The following is a 23,199-nucleotide window of genomic DNA, read 5'->3' on the forward strand; positions in this document are numbered from 1 at the left end:
AAATCTTTTTAAATAAAGTAAAATTACCACATTATAAAGAAATGTTTCTGAATGGCAAATATTTTTTTAGTGCATTATTTAAAGTGCCCTGCTATTGGGCATAAAACTGACCTATTTGGCCCTTGGCATTACCAATCCCGGCTTAGTAATGCCCATTGGTGTCACTAATAACTGCATATTATATTGACTGCAAGGCAAGAACCAACTGAGCTACCCCAAACAGGTGAAAATGAGTCGAGTGGAAAACAGGGCCTAAGACCACCCCCACTAACCCTAACCTGCAGCTGCATTTTTATGGGCTTACGACCACGGCAATTCAGCCAGTTCTTCCGCTAGTTCAGTTGGCCAAAGCAGTTTAAACGCGAACGTGGTCCGCCGTTGACATATTGGTGCGTTTGAGCCAAAAGTATAAAACAAATTTAAATAAAGTAAAATAAAATACAACCAGCTAAGCTAAAAATACTTTTTGTTGGCAATAAAAGTTAAAAAGCGTTGGGGAAAATAGTTCAAATTAAACTTATGCAATGTAGACAAATGCAATTTGCAGTTTTTCAACTGATGTTGCCTTTGACATGAATTAAAAGTGTTATGCAAAAAACCCGAAACCCGGAAACGCGTTCAAGGCAATGACAATTTCATTTTCAAGGACATTCTACCTAACATTCAGCTGTGAGCCAGTTTAGATTGGCTAGCATTAAAACAAAGGAAACAAATAAAACCAAAAATGGATAAAATAATATTGTGCAAGCTGTCAAGTGCTCGACTAACAAAAATTGCAATTACCGATGATCGGCACCTTTGACAGTCAACCCCTTTTTCTCCACCACCCTGAAATTCGAAACTTTTACCCAGCCAGTTGGCTAATTGCAATGACCAATATTTGAACTGGCTTCGGGGTGTACATATTTATTTTTATAATTATGGGAAAACGCACACTCGCAGGGAAGGAAAAGCACTCAATTGGCTGAGTGACACGTTTGAGCCAATCACCATAACAACCAGCGAGTGCCGGGCCTAAGCCAAGTTAGTCAAAACAAAACGGCCAAAAACAGGTGCAAAACATTGCCACATCAGTGTTTCTTCTGGGGGTGGGTTCAAAAGCGGTGGAAAAAAAAGTCAAATAAAAAATAAAAGAGGCGGAAAAAATCGAATTTGAACATAATTGCAATACTGCACCCGCTGACACAGGGGCTTACAAAATCAAATTGGACAAATGAAATACATGGGCTGAGTGCGCTGCGTACATCACTGGGCAAACATAAAACGAGAATCGTTTAATTGACCCTAAAATCACTGAGGCGTTACATTTGTGTTTTTTTTTTTTCGTTTTTTAGCCATTGCGCACCCATGGCTAAAACCAAAACTATTGTGGCCCAGACTGTCAGAGGGCTCAGTGCGTGAATCTGTGTAATAAGTGCGGTGCCATAAATTCTACAATTCGCCTTAAAAAAAAAGAAAACAGTTCTATTGATTTTCCCAAAGTGAGAGAAGAGAATATGCAAAGAAGAAATATTTTCCACCGCATTACTTTGCACTGATAGCGAAGGAAAATCACGAAGAAACGGACTTGGAAAAGTGCAAACTGTGTTAGTGTGACAATTTTTAATGCGATTAAAGTGCAACACTCTCCACGCAGTCGGCAAATGTCGGTTGAAGTGGACGGGAAAAATGAAACGAAAAAAGCTAAAATAAAAGTCTTTAATTGCTAATATCCAACTTACAAATATTTCTCTGTTCCAGCGTCCTCGTAAAATGCTACTAATTATCAGTTCATGTTGAAGAAAAGACTGTAAAATCGCTTTATTATCAACGGACATTTTTTTGTGTTTAATTAAAACCGATTAAACTTAAAAAATGAAGGTCATAAATTCTTGGAGGAAGCCATTACCAGTGGGTGAGTGCTCAGTAAATGTTGAAAGGCAAAAGTGAAACGCAATGGAATAAATGTCAACTCGAATGGACTTCTTATATTTGTTCTGAGAATATTGTCGAGTGCCAAGAGTTGAAGAACATGGCATTGCCATTTCTGCAGATTCCTTTTTTCTTTCTGTATTGCTCAATCAATCAGTTTAAGTATTTCTGCGAATCTGAGAAAAATTCAAGTACCTCATTTTGAAGTTTTTCGTAATTTAGGTTTAAAAGAAGTTAAATCTTAAACAATTCCGCGATGTATCCACCTTATATAAAAATAAACAATTTGTTTACTACCCTTCTTAGTATTTAAACAACAAAATCTAATCTCTAAATACATTGTATTGTATTTGAAAAAAATTCGTTATTATAAAGAATTTATTTTAACTCTTTCTGGGGACATTTAAATTAATCGATGAATTTCTAAAGGCTTACATGTGCTTTATTTAAATTTCTTTAATTTCATCACTCCTTTCCAGCACTAGTATGCATCCTAATCACACTGGCTATCTGCATTTTGGACTGCCGTGGCGTAGAGGTGACATCACCCACCAAGAAGTCCGCTCCCCTTCGAATAACCAAACCGCAGCCCTCAAGTCCACAGGCCAAGCCCATTAGTGGTATAACCACAAAGGCCCCAACAACGACGGTGGGTCAGACCACCAACCAAGATGATGATGATGGCACCTCCAGCTCCTTGGATGATGGCCAACTGGCCCCACTCATCTCGTCCACAACTGAGGGAACAACTGCCAGTTTAGTGCCGGAAATTTGTCTCAATGGCCTGCAGTTGACCGTCAACAGTGCGGACGAGGGATTGGTGATACGGAAACAGGAGGAGTTTGTCAAGATACTCGAAGGCGAAGTGATGCTCAGTGTCCTCACCAAGGATCCCGATTCCGCGTTGTTCGTTATTAATCGAGTGAACCAGGCGAATCTCATAATGGCCGACTTTGAAATTGGTTTGTAAACATTAATTAGAATCAATCTGCAATAACTTATTTATTTAGTTCTATCATTTTTACATATTTTTATTAATTTATTTAAGGACTTCGCGCCATCAACATAGACAACGCCAGCTTAGCCGAGAACTTACTCCTCCAGGAGGTTCAATTCCTGCAGCAGTGCACCAAGTACTCCCTGGGCATTTTCCTCGACTGGGAGCTGTACAAACAACTGGAGCCGGTTATCAAGGACCTCGAGTACAATATCTGGCCAATACCAGGCACTCGGGCACATCTCTTTCCCAAGGTGGCGCATTTGCTGCACCAAATGCCTTGGGGCGAGAAAATCGCATCAGTGGAAATAGCCACCGAAACTCTGGAGATGTACAATGAATTCATGGAGGCCGCTCGGCAGGAGCACATGTGTCTCATGCACTTCAAAAGTGACGAGAACGTGTACATAATGTTTGGCAACAAGCTGGCCAGCCACTTCAAGGAAAATGGCACTCTATTTTCCGTGCCCACCGATCGAACGGATGATGATTTTCTGGCAGGTGAGGAAAATTTCGATATAAAAGTTAAAGTTTCAGTTGCTTAAAATAAATGCCAGTTGTTCTTGATGGTAAACACGTTAAAAACTTTTAATTGCTTTTAAGAATTTATTTTATATTTTGATTTTATTTTTGTAACTATAAGTAGACCTTTGTGGGTAGCATCACTTTATTTTAGGTAACAAAATACTGCATTTTTAAAACAGTTTTTTTAAACATTTTTTCTCAATATTGTTTCTTAAAATTATTATAATATTTGCCATTTTATTAAATATTGTATTACTGTTATAATTGATAAATTTTTATACCCTTGCAGAGGGTATTATGATTTCAGTCAGAAGTTTGCAACGCAGTGAAGGAGACGTTTCCGACCCCATAAAGTATATATATTCTTGATCAGCATCACTAGACGAGTCGATCTAGCCATGTCCGTCTGTCCGTCTGTCCGTCTGACCGTCTGTCCGTCTGTCCGTCTGTCCGTCTGTCCGTCTGTCCGTCTGTCTGTTTCTACGCAAACTAGTCTCTCAGTTTTTGAGCTATCGGGATGAAACTTTCCCAAAAGTCTTCTTTTTATTGCAGGTAGTATATATGTCGGAACCGACCGGATCGGACAACTATATCTTATAGCTCCCATAGGAAGGATCGGAAAAGAAAACCTTAAAAAAATTCTAGCTTCGGTGTTTTTTGAAATATCACCTTCTACTTTTGGGGATGTTATTTTTTAAATATTTCTGAATTTCGAATTAATTATTTAAAAAATCGGACTACTATATCATATAGCTGCCATAGGAACGATCGGGAAATTAATGGAAAAGTAATAGGAAATAAATTCTAGCTTCTTTCGTTTTTATTGTATTATCTTCTACTCTAGGATATGACTCTTTTTAAATATTTCCGAATTTCAATTTTAATTTGATCAAAATCGGACGACTATATCATATAGCTGCCATAGGAACGATCGGAAAATTAATGAGATTAATGAAATTAATTGAACATTTTTGCGATTTGGTAATTAATAGGAATGATCTGCAAGGGTATTTAAGCTTCGGCTGGCCGAAGCTAGCTTCCTTTCTTGTTCTAATTTAAATTAATACATTTTATAATACCCATTTTCCCACTAGACTTACCAAACAGAGCTTTTGTTCTGATGGAGAACGAAATCGACCTGACCACCACAATGGAACTGGATGCCACGCCCACCCAGCTGGACGAGATTCTCATCGGGAAGAGTGTGGTTCCTTCGCGCGTCCTCAGCTTTGCCGGCTCCATAATCGACCTGATGAACTGGCTGCGCGGATCCCTGTCCAAGCACTGTAATCGGGACAGGGATCAGGAACTGTATGTCCTGGATACCTGCTTCAATTTCACTAATTTCATTGAGGACTGGCGGACATCGGAGTATCGGCAGGCGCACGAAACAGCTGAGATCCTGGCCCTGTTGGTGATGCGCAAACTGGGCACCGCCATGAATTTCCAAATGTATCAGAAGAAGGTCCTCACGATGGACAAGATTACGGGGGAGTCGCGCACCGAGCTACGTGAGATTGCCTCGCAGAACTTTGTGACCAATGTGACGACATACTATCACTACAATCGGGATAATCACACCAGTTTGGAGCTGAAGACCAAGTTCGGTCAGGTGTTCAATTGCCAGTACAGTGCGGGGGATAATCGCAGGTACCCCTTCCTGTTTGACGGAGAGTCAGTGATGTTTTGGCGCATCAAGATGGACACATGGGTGGCAACTGGGCTGACGGCCGCCATTCTGGGCCTGATTGCCACGCTGGCCATCCTGGTGTTCATTGTGGTGCGCATCTCGTTGGGCGATGTCTTCGAGGGCAATCCGGCCACCTCCATTCTGCTCCTCCTATCCCTCATCCTGGTCTTCTGCTCCTTTGTGCCCTTTTCCATTGAGTACGTTGGCGAGCAGCGCAATTCGCATGTGACCTTCGAGGATGCCCAGACTTTGAATACCCTGTGCGCGGTGAGGGTTTTCATCATGACTCTGGTCTACTGTTTTGTGTTTTCCCTGCTCCTCTGCCGGGCTGTGATGTTGGCTTCAATTGGCTCGGAGGGTGGTTTCCTATCCCACGTGAATGGCTATATCCAGGCGGTAATATGCGCCTTTAGTGTCGTCACCCAGGTGGGCATGTCCGTGCAACTTTTGGTCGTGATGCATGTGGCCTCGGAGGCGGTGTCCTGTGAGAATATCTACTATGGCCGCTGGTTGTGGGGCCTCTTGGCCTACGACTTTGTGCTCCTCGTTTGTGTGGGCGCCCTGATACCCTCCATTTACCGATCGCAGAGGAACTACCGCGAGGGAATACTGATTGTGATAGGATCGGTTCTCGTCATGGTGATTTGGGTGGCCTGGATAGCGTTGTCCCTGTTTGGCGATGAGTGGCGAGATGCAGCTATACCACTGGGTTTACAAGCCTCGGGTTGGGCTGTCCTGGTGGGCATTCTAATACCACGCACCTTTTTGATCGTGAGGGGTATCGAGCGATCGGATATTGCCCAGGCCTTGCCCTCGCTCACCTCGCTGGCCTTTGCCCAGAACAATCAGTACTCCTCGGATCAGGTGGGTTCATAAATTAAACTAAACAATCTGTAATTATAATTTAACTGAAATATTTTAGAGCGTCTACGAGTGCGTGAATCCTGCGATGCGTCACTGTTCGCAGGAGGAGATGAACCACCAATCGCCCAGCGAGATTCCCACGTTACCCTTGCGAGGAGGCGGACCACGTCGCCAGCAGTTCTTCGCCAATCTCCGCCAGGCCAATGCCAACATCAATCCCCAGCGTCCTCCGCCAAGACCTCAGCAGAGTCCCTCCCGATCCTCGGTCTCCTCGCTACCGCCCTCACCAGATCATAATAAGATCACCCGCTTCTAACCCATTGTATACTAACCTGTGTAATAAGGCATATCTAGTCAAAAACTCCTAGAACGTGAATTCAGCCGAAGAATTGTCCAACATTTTGAATCACTGACGAACCAAGATCCTATGGAAGTTGATATAATAAATCGATACAAATTATCATAATCGTAATGTACGAATTTGAAAGTTCTTATTTGTATACTGAAGTGGACTATTAGCAAAACAAAATTGAATTGATAATTTATACCATCAAGGATACTAAGAAAAAATAGATAAAATAGGCACCCAAAACATCTTAAATTTAAAATATATTTGAAGGTAAGTTAGAAAACTCCAACAATTTTTTGTTTCAGAATTCTTCTGTAGGAATAAAAATAATAAATTAGAAAATTACACAATTAAAACAATAATAATAATTTTCGGCTAAAAAAACCTATTTGAACCGCTCCTGTAATTCTTCCGCCCTAAAAGCGATTTTTCCGGGATGGTTTGTGCACCTGCTTAGGAAAAGCTCCCAAAGCTTTGTGGCTTTTCCTTCCCGGCTCTCTCTCTTAGCCAGACTATAACTCTAATTGGCTGGGCAAACACGTGACAGAGCAAACAGCGAAAGCTAGAAAAATCATCTAAGGCAGAACAACGACGACGACGACGACAATCAGAGGACTCGATATCCTTGTGCGTCACGCGACATTGGACGCCCATTTGTTTGGCCTTGGTAAAAGGGGGGTGGGAGTTGGTGGTGTATTATGGTTAAGGGTGGGGGTGGAGTCTTCCCCGGAGGACGCTGACGTCAGGGTGACACTGGCCAGGGCGAGAACATTGACCGTGGTACATGGACAAATGCGCAACAAGATATGCTATCGGACCGCCACAAAGGCCGGCGAAAAGCGAGGTTTTCCCGCACAGCAAAACTACCGACTACACGCGACCATTTCAAATGGCGCCCAACGTGCTGACAATGCCACGCGCCGGGCATTAGAGGGTTAAAGGGAGGGCCAACCTCAATAAAGTTATGCTTTGCCATGTAATCTCACTCAAAATCCGCCCCAAAAATCCCCCGAAAGTCCCCCGTCCCACTTGTGTGTATATGGCATACTTTTCGGGGCTACGTGAAGAGCGCTTTGTTTTCCGCGATTTTCTCTGCTTTCGCACTGGCCATTCCGTTGGCATAATTTGCACTTCATTTGCCGGCACACAAAAAGGAAATGTCTTTCCGCCGCCAAGGACGAGGATAAGGATAAGGATATGGATAAGAATAAGGATTCGTTCGTGGGCGGTTTGCTCTGATTGCCGAGCGGCGATAGCACTGCGAAATGAGTTTTTCCTCTTGCCATTTTCCTGTTTATTTTTGCGTATTTTTAGTATGGCCGCCACGTTCTGCGTCCTTGCGTATGTTTTGGCATAATTTCGAGCACAGTTTTCGTAATTAAATTTTGCGCTTCTAAAGGAGATTACACAAAGGAGAATAGGAAGAAATGTATGCAAAATTAGGGGGTGGGATTTGAGAACCGCAGATTCCCCCCTCATAATTGGCCATGTTGAGCAGCGCCTAATCTTGGATTCTCGGAAGTAGAGTGTGTGTGTGACACTTGACTGTCAAAAGCTGTGCTACGTGACATTATTAGCAATGCAGTCCTGCCGCAATATCTCGTTCGTCCTTCGCCTCCTTGGCGTGCTGCCGGCTTTCCACGTTCCCTGGGCGTATACGTATGATTTATGACTATGACAGAACTAATAATGCCACATTCGTTAGATGTGCCAGGCGTGCGCCCAAGGCGAGAAGACATCTATTTATTTACATATCTGTATCTCTGCATATATAATACTATCCTGCAGGATCCCCAATAAAAATCAAGTCAAATGTCGAAACGTCACCGGCTGTGACGTTCTTGGCCCACGCTAAAGATAGCCCTAAACAATCGTAAAAGTTGCTGCCACTTGTAAACTTCTACTTTTAGTTCAATCTGGCATAAGCAAAAGTTTTTCCTTTGTATAACACCCACTCCTTGCATTCGCACTCGTGAATCATTCAACAGCGTATCCATCGGTTCAGTGACGACATCGACCCATCTACCGGTAAAAATCAGACATTACCAGTTAGCGAAAACCACTGAGAGAAAAATGGATACCAGCTTGTATGTTCATTCTTATTTGAGCTTTGAAAAGTATTGGTTCTCTCGAAATGTTAGGAAAAATATTATAAAATATTTTGGGCAATTTTAGGGAATAATTTTATAAAAATGAAATATTCTATTTGAAGGTGTCTAAAAGTATGCAATATAAAATCCATTCATACTACACTACTTAAAAGGCACTTTTAAAATAAATTTTAGAACTTTAGAGATTTCTATAGTCTTTTTCATAAAAATCTACTGAAAAGCAGTTCCCGTAAATCTTAATCTGAAGTATTTTTCCAAGTACAGAAACATTTTGCTTAGGAATGCGTATCTGCTCCTCTGGCATGTCGCCAAATGTGCGCCATGTCCTGCGAGTCGCTTGCCATTTGCCTATATTAGTCATGCGGCCCAAAAAAGACATGTGACGCTTGGGATGCCGATGCCACCCACTCCCAGGAAACCCCCTTTTACAAGCTTTTACTATGCGGGGACGTCAGAGGATGGCGCTGCTCCTACAACTACAGCGACATCGGCGGGAGTTTTCCCACACTTTTCCCTTTTCCACGCGACTCTGAGATAGCGGCAAACGCAAAGGCAAAGGCGAAAACAAAAAGCTTTTCATTCATCAAAAGTAATCGGGAGCAAGTGAGATGGATGGATAGGGAGGAAAAGGGACGCCAACTGGGTAGAGTTTGCGCCATTTGGCAGCTCGTGGAGCTATTTTTCGCCTATTTTGTGGCTGGCTCTATGCTATTTTGCTATTTTCGACACATTTCGCTGGCCAACTCGACGAAGCTTCTATTTCTGTGCTCTGTGGCTTTTCATATGGCTTTTCATATGCGGTTGTTGCTCTTCCCCCATTTCCACTTTTCCCACTTATTATTTTTTTCCACTTTTTGACTTTTTCAATTGCGCTTTGGGGTTCATTCATGAAATTTGACAAGCCGACTCGCGTTAACCAAACAAAGACGAATTCCGAGCTTTTCTTTCTTTTGTCATTTTAATTGCCCTGGGCTGGCTATTTTTGGATATTGCCATTGAGCTCTCGATGGGTCTTTGGCATCGTAAAACGCATTTTATATGGCTTTTTAAATTAGAGGATTTTTAAACCAATAAGAATCCTAAACTTAATGTTTTAAAGAATTTTTAGATTTTTTTTTTTATGCCTACAGGATTGAAATGCATTCCCAAACTATTTTCAGTTAGGCCAGATAGTAACATACAACAAACTGCAAAAGATCTTCTTTTAATAAAAGTACAAAAAACCGATTTGATGTGATATTCTTAATTTATCATATGTCCTGCAGAATGTTCTGTTAATTTATAAAAATTATTTAATTTTTTGTATAAAGACTATATAAGTCTGAATTTAAAATTTTTAAATTGTAATTAGCTAATCCTTGATTTTAGGACCTCTAGGATGTAAAAGGTTGCAATTGAAATATTCCTTTGATAAGATTTAAGATGGGGTTACACTAACCAACAAGTTAGTCGAATATATTTCCATAGAGAAGATCTTTTCTACATTAAAGCCATAACTCAAAGACTGGCGAATTCTCCCGCTCCAATTCTCCGCTTTCACTTTCCCTCTCTGCAAAAACAGCTGTGAGCTGGTTGGTTTGGCGGCCCCTCTGCTCCTGCTCCCGGAAAGCTTTCGTCAAGTTGGAAGAAGCTTTTTCAATGCGATCCACAAGGCGGCAGGAGCAACATCCTTGAACAAACGCATTTGGAGTCCAAGGGGCTTTTCACGTTTAGTACGCGACGTTGACTCCGAGAGAACGGACACGAGGGCTGAGAAAACAAAACGGCTAACAAACGGGAAAATCGCTGAGACAGGACCTCTCACACACGCGCACTCACACACACACTCGCACACACAAATCCCCACTCGCCTATATATATACGTATATGTATGAAAGTGAAGCGCCAAGTGCCAGTGTCCTAGAAATTAAACACAATACAAGAATAAATCCAAATCGACAAGGGCGATAATGGAAAATTAATTGGTGGGACCCCTTCGGATGGAAACGGATCCAAAAGGAAAAGTGCAAGTGAAAAGTGCCTGTAAGAAGCAGAAAATCACACACTCACACACACACAAAGGAAACGTCATATGCCAGAGGCATTGACAGGAGTCCGTGGAGCCCGCATTTTGTGTATCCTATTTTGTGTGTGGCAGCTAAAAAAAGAAGGAGAAGGCAGCGAGGAGAAGGTCCTTAGCCATAGTGGCCATAGAAAAACAAAAACAAAAACAAGCACATCGCAATTACACCGTGTAGTTGCCATAATGATAGATTTCAAAAGTAAATTGAGCAAATTATCGCATAGAACGTGCTCCGCTTCGAAAGTCTAAAAATAATCGCGCGTCGCCAAGTTGTCGAGAGTCCAAAGTTCCCTGTTTCCACTCCCCCCCAATCAACTGGATGTGGATGTCGAAGGGTCCAAGGGTCTAAAGTGCCGCAACAGACTTTAAATTATGCATGCACATTGATTTTCCGACCCAGTCGTTATATCCCCCATCTATATCATCTATATCGCATCGCATGTTATCAGCGGAACTGGCGTCGTCGACGGCTTTGTTGAATGCGAGTTATCAGCGCAGCAACGGCCCCTCAAAAGGTAAGCACATCCTACAAACAACATCCGCCTGGACCACATGGCGTATGGGTAATGGGAAAGCACTTTATTGATTAGGATACGGATACGGCGAGCACGGGGAAAGCACGGGAAAAGCGATGTTAATGAGTGCTCATCATGCTCAACAGAGGCTAAGAATGAAAAGGAAGCTATCGGGGATAAGCAGGCATCAGCAGAAAATCTTTAGATTTTTGAGGGGCAGGTGTGGTTAACTTAGGATAGCTAGTGAAAAGGCTATGATATCATATTATAAAGTTTTAAAAACATTTTCTTGGGTTTTCTAGATAGCATTATATCTATTAAGAATATTACAAAGATTAGAAACAGAATACCAGGTTTAATCATTTGTTTTACCGTTTCTAAAATTGTATTATTGGAATTAAAATAGACTGAAGAATTATATACAACAAGACACTATTTTTAAAACGCATCTTGAGAATAAAAAAGGCCCATTTTTAGAACAATTAAAAAACATAAAGACTAACCAACGAAAATCTACTAAAGCATAGACAATATTTCAACAAACAAATGAAATAAAAAACCAAATATTAAGTTTTTCTGGAAACAGCGATTTTAAATCACTTATTTATAGGATATTTAATAGTGAAACTACTTAAGGAACTTTCTCATTTATATGCTGACATACAATTTTCATAAAATTGCGAAATAGAAATGACTGTGTTATTTCTCTCTGATTTACACCCTCTATGAGCTCTATGTGTCTAGCCTGCTCTTTGGCTCTCTAGTCCCCTTTCTTTGTCCATAATTTCAATCAAAATGTCATAGAACACATTTATAACTCATTTACAGTGCTTATTAACACATACACAGAATGGGCGCCAACTCATTAACGCCCCCAGGACATGAGCTATACGAAAGACCCCTGAACTTAGCCTCCCCTTCGCCACCATCATCCTGAATGCTGCGTCATTGTTGGCACTACAACTGCTTTTAATCAGATTTCAATTATAATTCCATTTTACTGCACTAATGTCGTTTGGCGCCCACTGCCGGCTGCTGTGGCTCCCTGTAAATGGCCTCGAGCCACCCACCTCTGAACTATGAGCCGCCCACCACTGCCCACCTGAAAACAGAGGAAAACTCCATCAGCCACCCACTTGGTAATTTCCCTTTGTGCAACAGCATTTTAATGCAATTTATTGGCTCTGACAATGGCCAGTTGCCTGCGCCCAAGGCGCTAAAATTTCCATTCGAAGTGCCACCGGAAGTATGGTTATAAAATGTCAACAGCAATGCTAACCAAAAACAGTTGCCACACATCCGGAATGCAGGTCTCCGTGTGGTTGTGTGTGTGTGGGCCTTGCTGACGTTTTTCTAACGATTTTACGACTTGATGTCATGCACCCAGTAGTCCTCCTTCGCTCTTTCGCTTCGCAAAATTTCCAACGGCATGCAACAAGGAGTCGGAGGAGTCTGAAATTGACTTTATGCCAGGCAATTGGCTTAATTATACAAATTGTTTGGCGGATTATAAATTACACTGCAGTTTGCATAACGAAGTAGGTAAAGGGGGCATTTCCTAGAACTCGATAACAAAATCCACGTCCACAAATAGTTTTTCATGGAAGCACTTAAGCTGCAAGTCCTGAAGGACCTTGCTCCGAGAAAGCCAATTATAAACTTTTAAATTTAAGTAACGGAAAAATGAATTATGAAGTATTATAGGGAGCGTAATTTGGGGTTGGCAGTTTTTTTTAACGGACGGATTTTTAGTTGTGCTCTTTGGTACGATAGAAAATTCCGAAACTCTGCAAAAAATGGTCGAAATAAATCTAGAAAATTTTAATTTTTGTAAAATGCGAAAATTGGTGATGGGGATTGTCAACTGGGGTTTCAGCTGCTCAAAAAAGTCGGTACTTTAGATTTGCAACATCATTTCATTCACTATGGTTCAAAATCCTGAAAAAAACGTAAATTTTTATCCAAAATTTAAATCATTAAGAAAGAAAGTTGTTATAATTTATGATTGGTGAGCTTTCAGTTTGTATAAAAATGTGTTTAAAATTTTTATAGCAATTTTAAAGAACTAGTTGCTTTCTCCTTAGTCAGCTGAAGGATATGGATGTTATTTTTGAACAAGGGATTATTAAGTGTCATGTTCCTGACACGAAATTCGTGTGGAATCCAGATTCTGACTTCCTCCATCTATTTTTATATATTCTGCAGATGAAGTTTGCCCCTCGACAATATATGAAAAGTGCCACACAACGACGGGAGCAACATCGGGAGCAGCAGCAGCAGCAGCAACACTTGCAACGGCAACAGCAGCAGCAGCAGCCACAATGACCAAGCAATTGACAACGGCAACAGCAACAAATGCGGCATCGAGCATAGGACAAGCGGGTGATTTGGCGCCCACAGTTATATCACCGACTGCAGGAGCAGCGGGAGGGTCAGAGGGAACGGGAGGAGGAGGAGGAGCTGGAGGAGCTGTGGGTGGCAGCATTTCACCTGTCAGCGAGACAACAAAGACTGTGTCCCAACCGCAAGCCCAAACCCTCAAAGAGAAGCCCTCGAGTAGCGATGCCAGTGGCAGATCGGCGGCTCTGGAACGGGCCTATGTGCACGATGTGTACGAGCATTGCGAGGAGCCGACGGGTCCAGTGCGTCCCCGGATGGCCCACTTCCTCAGCGGCTTGGATCCGGGCTCCGTGGTCTGCGACGTGGGCTGCGGCAGTGGGCGGTACCTCACCCAGTGCAACCCGGCCATCTGCACCATCGGCGTGGAGCGATGCTATCGGCTGAGCAAGGTGGCCCATGAGAAGGGCGGCGAGGTGAGTCTCCTCTTTAAGCAATTCTATATAACCTAAGTACCAGTAAGGTATATAAAAGTTCTTGGTTCCTTTCTTGTTCTCAAGAATTCGCGGTGTCATTTTGTTTAAGGGTTAAGGGTTAACTAAACAAAGAAGTAATGTTGCAATGGTCCATATTGGTTCCGCATGTTCTATAGAATTCACAGTCTTATTTTCCCTTTTTAAAGCATTTCCAATTTCATATTGAAACATGCCAAACATTATCATCCCTTGGCTCACAAAAGAAGTCCCTTTCCCAACACTGATAATAAAATGCCTTTATTAATACCTTCCCCAACACCGGTATTATATACGAGAATATCTTTAGAGTAGATTATTTATTGATATGGTGGCCGGGATTGAACCAGTCCCCAATGGGTCCCCATGGCGGCTGAAATTGGGCTTCGGTGTTTTTCGCAAGGCCTAAAACAAGAATGGCCACAATTCCCAAAAAGATCTTCATCCTGAAGCGAGGTTGTATAGACTTCTATTAAGTGGTTTGTGAATAATAGTGCTTATATAGAGCTGTTGATTAAATGGAACTAATTTCAATTAAGCCATTTCAAATTGCGAAATGAGAAATAACTTTCCTGGAAACTAACGAAGGTTACATGATTTCAAGGGTGGTATTTTTCAAAGTTCCCACGAACGTAAGTTCTTGATTAGCAGAATTTACGAAATGAGCATCGCATGAACTCATCAGGTTTGTATGCAATCTAATTGCAGCCTGCTAATTGCATGTGCTTTTGGTGCGGTCGTGTTCCTTGGCTGGGAGCTCTCTTGGCCACACAATTGACCCATTTTCCATTTTCCATGTTCCAGCCAGCAAGGAGTAGATTTTGTTGTAAAACATTCGCTTGATTCAAACGCTGGTTGCTCCACTTAACTTGGCCATTAGCAGCACGCATAAATTATGCTTATCATTGGGTATTATTTGCACATGTTCCGTTCGCCGTTTTCGTTTTCCATTGGGAGTTTTTAATGCCTCATAATTGCAATGGTCCACAGCGGTGCCGTAAAACGAGTCATTCGGAGGAGCAGCCAGCCAGGCGGATCCAATAAACTGCAGATGGTTGGCAGCCAAAAGGGATGCATAATCACCAATTGCATTTAATGCAGTGAGAGTTACGTTTCAAGTTTAAAACTTTAGCGCTGTGCATTCTAAACTAGCATTGAATGCATATTTCATGACTAAATGGGATGTTGCATAAATGAAAATTCTAAAAAAATATAGCAACTTAATTGGGTGACTGGTCGGAATCATTGGGTTCATTAAACATTTATTTAATGAAAATACTGCCAAATTAATTGGATTTAAAGTTGGCTTGATTTTTAATGAATATACATTAAATTTAAATTAGAAATGGGCTTAATTGAAATTATAAAGCAGGTACATTCAATATAAATATACTTTGGTGTCAGATAAATGTGTTGTAAATTTAATGGCAATATATTTTGTGCAGATAATCACTTAAAATTTCTTCAAATTTTACCATCTACGTTATAAATCTACACCTGGATCTATAAACTGTACCCCGCGTTGTAAAATATGTTGAGTCTGCTTCAAAAGAGTCTCGCGTTAATAATATGTCATGGCATTAAGCTCAGAAATTGTAAAGTTTATGGGGCGGGAACTTCTGGGCACAATTAAGTGATACGCTCGACTATGTCATAATGAACATGAAGTATAGTACAGCGCACTTAGTTTTCCCCCCTTCGAAGAATATTCGCTCAACAATGACACAACTCTGCTGCATAGTTTTCCCCATTTTCTTTTGTTGCTGCTGGCTGTTCTCTGCGTTGGCTGTTGTTGGAAACCTCCAACATTTCCTTTTACAAGGAACAACAATAAATTGCGATCCCCCCACGCGACCCTAACCGACTATAACCGACTATATAATAGTATATAGCGACCATTATTCAGCGGCATGGCTGCCAGAGGTATGCAATGCTTTTTTGCCATAATCTATTACTAACGCTGGGCGCTTATTTATGGTGCCCATTTCCCGTTTTCCATTTCCCAGGTGGTTGGAGTACCATTTACCAAGAAAATCCCCCGCTCTTTTCATCGACAACACGCATTCTTCGCATTTAAATTGCTTTCGCGTGGAATTGACAGCAAGGTTGCAGTTGCAGAAACAGCAGCTGCTGCATTTCGCCCACCATTTAGTGTAAGCGGCTTAATTTATTTAATAACATGCCACATTACCATTGACCGGACAGGAGCTTAGTGCCTCCAATTATCCGCTGAGTTCGAGAGTCCTTGCGTCCTTGACATTTAACCCACCGCTGATTGCCCGCATGTGTTTCTAATCGCCAGAAAGCCCCGCGATAATTTGCATAGCAAAACGCTTCCGATCGGGATTTATTTCTATTTGCTGCCTAATGTGTTTAAAATAAAGCCGACACAGAATGCGCACGTGACATGCAAGCGAAATGCAAGTTTTGCTGCAGAAAGGCAAAAACTTTATGCAAAACCAATTTAACTTGGTCCGTGGCACCGAAAAAGTTGTTGCAACTCTTTGATTTCTGCAGCTCGTGCATGGCCTGATTTTCAATAATTTTGTAAGGGCGCAACAATAACACTCCTCGTAAATCTTGCGACCAGGAAAACCCCCAAAAATGGCGCATGTAGCACCGCAAACATAAAAAGTGGAACTCAATAATGGCTGGGTATTTTTCTGGGCCAGGTGAAAAGGCTGCAATTTTCTTGGGGCCAAAGCTAAAGCGCCATTTAAATAAGCCGCAGAAAGAGAGATAGCTACTGCATAAAGTATGAGTGCATATATATACAGGGATTTACCTCTTTTGGCCCCGTCTTTTCGTCTTTAGACGCTGCGCTTTGGCCTCATTAGCGTGCAACGCGGCGTATGCGTAACGTGTTTCACTTTCACCTGACACTCGCCGCTTCTCTTCTCCTTTCCCCGCCAGAAAGAAAGAAGGAAAGTCCTGTCAACATAAATTTCAAAGGCGTCATGTGCCCGACCCGCGTGACATTACACTACACTACACACAACGCACACACAAAAGCACCCCCTATGTGAAAAATGGCCACTGCTATAAATACGATTTGTATGGCGCACTCTGCAAAAAAAAAAGATAGAAAAACATGGCAAATAAAGGAAAACTGTCAGCTTGGGCATTCATCGAAAGGAGAAACTAAAGTGCAGGGGATATGGTTATGGTTATGTGGGTTGGGGGATGCTGGGGATCAGATGAATGGCTCTGCATCGCCATGCATTAAGAGTCATCCTTATGAACGGAAAACAAAAGCTTGCTTACCTAAAATGCATGAGATTCTGTTTGTTTGCCTGGGCATTTTCACAAAAGAGAATACAATGATTAATTCTCATTTTATGCAGCTAAAACAAAGGTGTTCACAATGGTTTTCAAATGGGCGAAAAGTTTATTTGATAGAATGGATGGTATAGAATATTTAATCTACTAATAAATAATAAATTGAAATTCAAGAAATTTAAATTATTGACTTAACCTAATTCATTTTTATTTAAAGATTTTTTAAGATTTATTTCTATCCTTTTCAAGTTCCTCCATCTTCGAAATCGCTTAGCCTATAATGCTATTTCATTATACCAAAGCCAGATTTTCTATGCTTAAGCCCCATCGAAAGTTCAGAGGCCGAAAAACACTTTTGTTAATTGATATTTGCTGAAGACTTCGAGCTTGTAATGGCAGCGCCTGAATTTCTGCAGGTTTTCTGCCCACCTGAATCACCTGGAGCGGAAAACTCTGGGCAAAAGTGTAAGGCTTGGCGGGTCAAGGATTTTTATTTGCTGCAGAGAAAACACACCCACACAGTATATGGTGCAAATACACAGACATTGGCGATAATAGTTGAGCAGGAAGCGGAAATACAAGATTGCAGCAAATAAAATGGCATTTTATCGGCGAGAGGGAAACATAATACTTGTGTAGCCGCCTTCCAATATTTAATTTTGCAATGTAAATTCGATTCCGAGGATTGAGAGCAATGAAATTTCCTGGGAAATGCTAAATTTATATTGGATGCCAGAAATTGCATTTCCCGGAACGGCTTGAATCGATATTAAATTTCTCCAGTGACGCGTTTGGCAGTTTGTCATAGAATAGCTATATATTATACACACATATTGAACGAATAAAATACACCTTTGTTTGGCTAACTCCCCTTATTCCAGCCATCGTAATTGACACCATCAGTTTTCTGGCCATGACACGAAAATGAATATAAATGGCGTGCATACATGTAGATGGAACACCTGCATCGCTTTTTGGCCACATTGTGTTAGGTCAGGTTGTTCGGGGGTTCCGGCTGGCCAGGACTTTTCCCCCAGCGTCTACTTTTGAATGACAAATGATCGAAGCCAACTCTGCCAATCAGCCAACCGAACCGAACCGATAACTTTTTGTTTTCCCAGCACGGAAAAAGTTACTAATTGCAAAATGATGTAGCCAACCGCAAGGAATACTGGCTGGATGGATTATTCAATCAGGCTGCATCACTTTGATATGGAAATTCTTCATTTTTTTCCATCCTGAAAGCTGAACTTTTCTCGAAGGCGATTGATGATGGTCCAGAGTGCAGGGCTTAAAAATTGCATCATCTCCTTTTGCTGGCCGCAGCTTACACCATTTCAATTGCATACTTTTGCGGGCAGGACCCTTGGGAGATTCCCGGCAAAAAGGAGACTCGATGTCGGCAAGGATGTCCCGTTCTGACCCCACAAAGAGACTCCTGCGAGGACTTATCTTTGACACAGCTTAATTGGCATGGCTACCCAGGGGATTCCCGTGGTGGGGCTGGGATTTCATGGTGTTGGGCTTCCACCTGGGGAAATCATTAAGTCAGTAAATCAATCAAGTTATTTCATTTATGAGGGAAAGTAGAATCATACAAGAGCACGATTAAATTATAAGTTATGTTGGTAATTAATAGGTAATAATAAATAACATTTATGGGAATATAAAACTTGTGTTTTACATTTTTACGTCTTATGTGTCATTGCAAAAGATTCCAAATGTATAACAAATTTTATTTAATTTAACTTTGAGATTGATTTAACAAAAGGTGTGATTTAATTAAATTAAATTTCAAAATATGTAATATAATAAACTTGTGTTTTATATTTTAACGTCTAATTTGTCATTGCAAAAGTTTCCAAATGTAGAAAAAATTTAACAAACTTTGAGATTGACTTAACAAAAGGAGGGATTTAATTAATTTAAATTTAAAAATGTGTAATATAATAAACTTGTGTTTTATATTTTTACGTCTTATGTGTCATTGCAAAACTTTCCAAATGTAGAACAAATTTAATAAACTTTGAGATTGACTTAACAAAAGGTGTGATTTAATTAAATTAAATTTCAAAATATGCAAAAACATTTTACTAATTTCAATATATAAAATTGTTTTCTTTGTTTAATTTTCCAGGTTGCCCTGTGCGACAATCTGGAGCTGCCTTTCCGGGACGACAGTTTCGATGCGGTCTTATCCCTGGCGGTGGTGCACCACTTTGCCACCACGGAGCGTAGGGTTCAGGCTTTGAGGGAGCTGGCCAGGATCCTTCGGATCGGCGGACGTGTGGTGATCACCGTTTGGGCACTGGAACAGCGGCATAGACGCTTCGAGTCGCAGGATGTGCTGATACCCTGGCAGCCGCCAAAGAATCGAAATTACTCGTACTCGGATGAGGAGGATGACGATAACTTCCAGCCACCGTATCATGCCTACACGGAGGACTCGACGAACTCCAGTCGATCGGCAGGGGATGGGGATAGTTCCAGCTTGAGTTCATCCTCGCCGGGGGAGTCCTGCTACAGCTTCGTTCGCAGGGCCATTCAGGTATTATAGGGATATATTTATTTATTGTTATCTGTTATTTACAAATATCCTTATTCTTTTAGAAACTGGCAAGAGGAAGGCGACATGCCTGGTTCATGGACTCGTGGTCCTCGAAGGACACCAAGAACGATAGCAGTTTGGACTACGAGGATGCCAAGGACCTGCCCATCGAACTGCGTCGCCTGGAGGACTTTGAGGACTTTCCCGATCCTCCTCTTTCAGCTGGCTTGAAATCCCGCAGCTTGGGCAGCATTCTGCAGCCTCCTCCCCGCCAGATTGTTCGCTCGCGATCGAGTGTTCCCAGTTTGGGAGGTCCTTTGATCCCGGGGGAATCCAAGGCCACAGCAGCTGCCCTGCTACTAAATGCCCCAGAGGCCCAGCAACTTCAGCTGCAACTCCAGCTGAACGGAAGGCATTCACCCACTGCGACCGCCAGTGCTGGGAATACTTTGGCCAGGCGACCCAAGCTCATCAAGCAGAAGCAATCCCTGTGCGATGATGACGCCACTGGCGCCGCCACGCCTCCCGCCCCCGAATCCTACCAGATGGTGAGCAGCCTAAATGGTTCGAATGGCGGAGTGAGCAGTAGTTTGTATACGAGAAGTGGTTGCTATGCTGGGAATTTCCATCAGCATATGTCATCAGCGGACGCGAATTCTTCAGGGGATTCTAAGGAGGGAGGAGGAGGAGCACCTGCATCGGGAGCACCCACCTTCCTGCGCAAACAGAGCTCTCTTAATGAGGATCTGATGGCCTGCAATCGGTTGAGGGAGAAGGAAAGGGTGCGAAAGCGAATCCAGAAGCAAACCTCCCTGAACGAAGCCTTCCTCTGCAGATCCGCCTTGTTCTCCAAGAGATTACAGGTCATCCGCGAGGGCTTCACCACGAAGATTAAGAGCTCGACGGGCAGTTTGGAAAGGGTGACCAAAACAGGGATAAGTAAACTGATCCAGAACATCAAGAGTGTGCCGCAGACGCAGCCAAATCCTGCCCAGAGTCCCAGTCAAATGGAGAAGAACACCGCGCTGAATAACAACAACAAACAGGGTGGAGTAACCGCCGTGCCGCATCAGCACCATCATCACCACCACCACCATCCAGTGCATCATCTCTCCCACTTGATACTGCCCACATCCTCGACGTCCACGGGACCCGTGACGTACTGCAGCACTGTGGAGTGCACGATGGGCAACCTGTGCCACTGCAGTCAGTACCAGCAGGAGTGTCCCGCCTGTGCGGATGGGGCTCAGGGTGACAAGGCGAGGAGGCATTCCCGGGAGTCAGGCTCGGACTCCTCCAAGGACAGTAGCCTCCAATCGGACACCAGTATCGAGTCCGAGGATAGCTTCGCCTCGGTCATATTCATCCCGAAGCCGGAGCAGCACCAACAGCAGTTGAACTACCAGCAGCAGCACCAGAACTCCAACTCCAGTTCCAGCAACTCCTCCTCGAGCAACGGGCAAAGGGCTCAGGGAGCCGCTGGCCGAGATCAGGGTTCCGGAATCACCGGCTCTCGACTGCCGCCCACTCACTCAGTGCCAACGTCGCCTTTGATCATGCCCTGCCCTCCCACTCCGGCCCATTCCCCGGCTGCCATCCAGGGCACGGTTACCTCTCCACCGCAATCCACCTCGGCTGTTTCCGCCGCCATGGCCATTCTGACTCCTCCCTCGAAACCGGCAAGATTCAGCTTCGATGAGGCGCACATCAAGCAGCAGAAGGAGCAACAGATGGAGGTGCCTAGGGAGCAGAAGAAGGAGTTGCCCAAGGAACCCCTCAAGGAGTCGCCGCCGGTGAGGAGGATAACCCGCCAGGCCATCAGGGATCTGCCACCCATTCCCAAGTTCCGGAAACAGCAATCGCTGCAGCTGCAACGCCAGAGCTTTCCCATCGTCCGGAGAGCCTCGGGATCTGGGGTGTCCACCTCGGCTTCCTCCACCTCGCTGGCCAGCAAACTGCTCTCCCTGGAGCTCTTCAATCCAGCCACCGATGACTTGGACAGCGACTCCAGTGAACCCTCGTCACCCGATTCCATAGACAGTGTGATCAGTGCTCCACGGTCGGCCAAGGTTCCCTCGGGAAGCGATGAGGGTGGAGGTGCCTCTGCCAACTCCGCCTCCCAGGACGAAGGTGAAGCTAGTCTAGCCCAGTTGATCAGCCTGCAGCAGGAGCAGTACCACAAGGGAGAGCTCCAGATCAATAGCTCTCGATCCCAGGCCGAAGATGATATCATACTGAATGCAGATAGTGCCACGCTGCTCCCCGAGAAGAGGGAGTCCAACCAGAAGCAGGATTGTGCCGAGTTCGCCGAACAACTGACTGCCCAACTGCAGCGGGAACTGGAGGACAAGTCAAATCGCACCGAGTGCCGATATCTGGACGGGATCGGAATGGGCGATCTCTCGGAGTTCCTGGGCGGTGGCAAGAAACGGTCCAACGGAGATCTGAGTGCTTTTCGGGATGAACTGAGGGAACGTCGCCTGATGCTGGCCAATCTGTCCACCCAACCGAGCCTCCAACAATCCCCCGTAAGCTCCTCCACCTCATCGCTGTCCTCGCAAACGCGCAGCTTCACCATCCAGGAGGAGGATGGCGAGGAAGAGGAGGAGGAGGAGAACGAGTCCAGCTATTCCCTTGGGGTCTACGAGCACTGCAAGATCTCCAAGTTCAACTACAAGCGGAATCGTCACTATCAGCTCAATCCGGAGACAGCCTACCTCCTGCAGGACGACGGGGACAGTGATGTGCGGGAGGAGGACGAGGACGATGTCATACCCGAGGAGGAGGAGCAGGAGGAACAGGACGAGGACGCCGAGGCGGAGGCCTTGGAGGCCAGGGGTGGCGATCAGTTGGGCGAGGGAATGGCGGACTACGGTCAGCGGCGACGCAACATGGCCGCCCTGAAGGTGCAACCTGCAACGACCTCCCAGCAGCAGCAGCAGCCACCACAGAGGGAGTCCAATCAACCCAACGCCCATCTGCAACAGCGACCCTCCAACGAATCTCTGGAGCACTCGAACAGCTCCACCAACTCCCTGGACAGCCCATCGCAGGGGGGAGCCAGCACCCACCACCGCTACTATCATGTGTTCCGCGAGGGCGAGCTGGACGCACTGATCAACCACCATGTGGCCAGCCTGCACATCGTTAGCTCCTACTACGAGCGGGCCAGCTGGTGTGTGGTGGCCGAAAAGGTCCAGGTGTGGACCATCTAAGAACGCACTTAAAAGGGGATTCAAAAACGTATGCCTTGGTTAACCAGAAAGATTTATCAATGATTCAAAAGTAAAATTCCGTTTTTTTGTTCAAAATGATCCTAGTTTTGACTTAATTTCAAACTGCAAGGTCACACTGCAAGATTATAAAAACCAATGTGACCATATCTTTAAAAAACACATTGATTGTCCCGTTTGAATCCCTGGTCTAAAACGTAAATCCTAGCTGTAGTCTCTGATCTGATGCCCCCAAAGGAATTGTTAAATTTAGTCTATTACTCTAG

The 23,199-nt window shown here is 43.7% G+C and overlaps 2 protein-coding genes and 1 long non-coding RNA gene across 3 annotated transcripts; 2 read left to right on the plus strand and 1 right to left on the minus strand.

Annotated features, from left to right (window-relative positions):
• The first annotated feature begins 2,011 nt into the window (after positions 1-2,011).
• Positions 2,012-6,463, plus strand: boss (bride of sevenless). Its single transcript, XM_070216607.1, has 5 exons — positions 2,012-2,102; positions 2,391-2,873; positions 2,960-3,409; positions 4,528-5,987; positions 6,046-6,463. The coding sequence occupies exons 1-5, from the start codon at positions 2,012-2,014 to the stop codon at positions 6,301-6,303; spliced, it is 2,742 nt and encodes a 913-aa protein (XP_070072708.1). The 3' UTR covers positions 6,304-6,463.
• A 4,000-nt stretch (positions 6,464-10,463) lies between these two features.
• Positions 10,464-22,956, plus strand: fid (fire dancer). The gene is made up of 4 exons (XM_017155911.3): positions 10,464-11,024; positions 13,230-13,837; positions 19,290-19,700; positions 19,763-22,956. The coding sequence occupies exons 1-4, from the start codon at positions 10,886-10,888 to the stop codon at positions 22,913-22,915; spliced, it is 4,311 nt and encodes a 1,436-aa protein (XP_017011400.3). The 5' UTR covers positions 10,464-10,885; the 3' UTR covers positions 22,916-22,956.
• On the minus strand, positions 14,108-15,418 carry LOC138913328 (uncharacterized). The gene is made up of 2 exons (XR_011418998.1): positions 15,349-15,418; positions 14,108-14,380 (listed from the first exon to the last, which is right to left on the minus strand). It is a non-coding gene; the product is annotated as an uncharacterized lncRNA (long non-coding RNA).
• Positions 22,957-23,199: the final 243 nt, after the last annotated feature.

Source organism: Drosophila takahashii, chromosome 3R (assembly GCF_030179915.1).
Source record: "Drosophila takahashii strain IR98-3 E-12201 chromosome 3R, DtakHiC1v2, whole genome shotgun sequence".
Classification (NCBI taxonomy): Eukaryota; Metazoa; Arthropoda; class Insecta; order Diptera; family Drosophilidae; genus Drosophila; species Drosophila takahashii.

What these genes read in the sequence shown, in the direction of transcription:
- boss (XM_070216607.1), top strand. Translation starts at nt 2,012, where the DNA reads ATGGCATTGCCATTTCTGCAGATTCCTTTTTTCTTTCTGTATTGCTCA. An exon ending in CGAATCTGAGAAAAATTCAA is followed by an intron (nt 2,103 to 2,390) that starts GTACCTCATTTT and finishes ACTCCTTTCCAG; the next exon opens with CACTAGTATGCATCCTAATC. An exon ending in GGATGATGATTTTCTGGCAG is followed by an intron (nt 3,410 to 4,527) that starts GTGAGGAAAATT and finishes TTTTCCCACTAG; the next exon opens with ACTTACCAAACAGAGCTTTT.
- fid (XM_017155911.3), top strand. Translation starts at nt 10,886, where the DNA reads ATGCACATTGATTTTCCGACCCAGTCGTTATATCCCCCATCTATATCA. An exon ending in CCCATGAGAAGGGCGGCGAG is followed by an intron (nt 13,838 to 19,289) that starts GTGAGTCTCCTC and finishes TTAATTTTCCAG; the next exon opens with GTTGCCCTGTGCGACAATCT. An exon ending in TCGTTCGCAGGGCCATTCAG is followed by an intron (nt 19,701 to 19,762) that starts GTATTATAGGGA and finishes TTATTCTTTTAG; the next exon opens with AAACTGGCAAGAGGAAGGCG.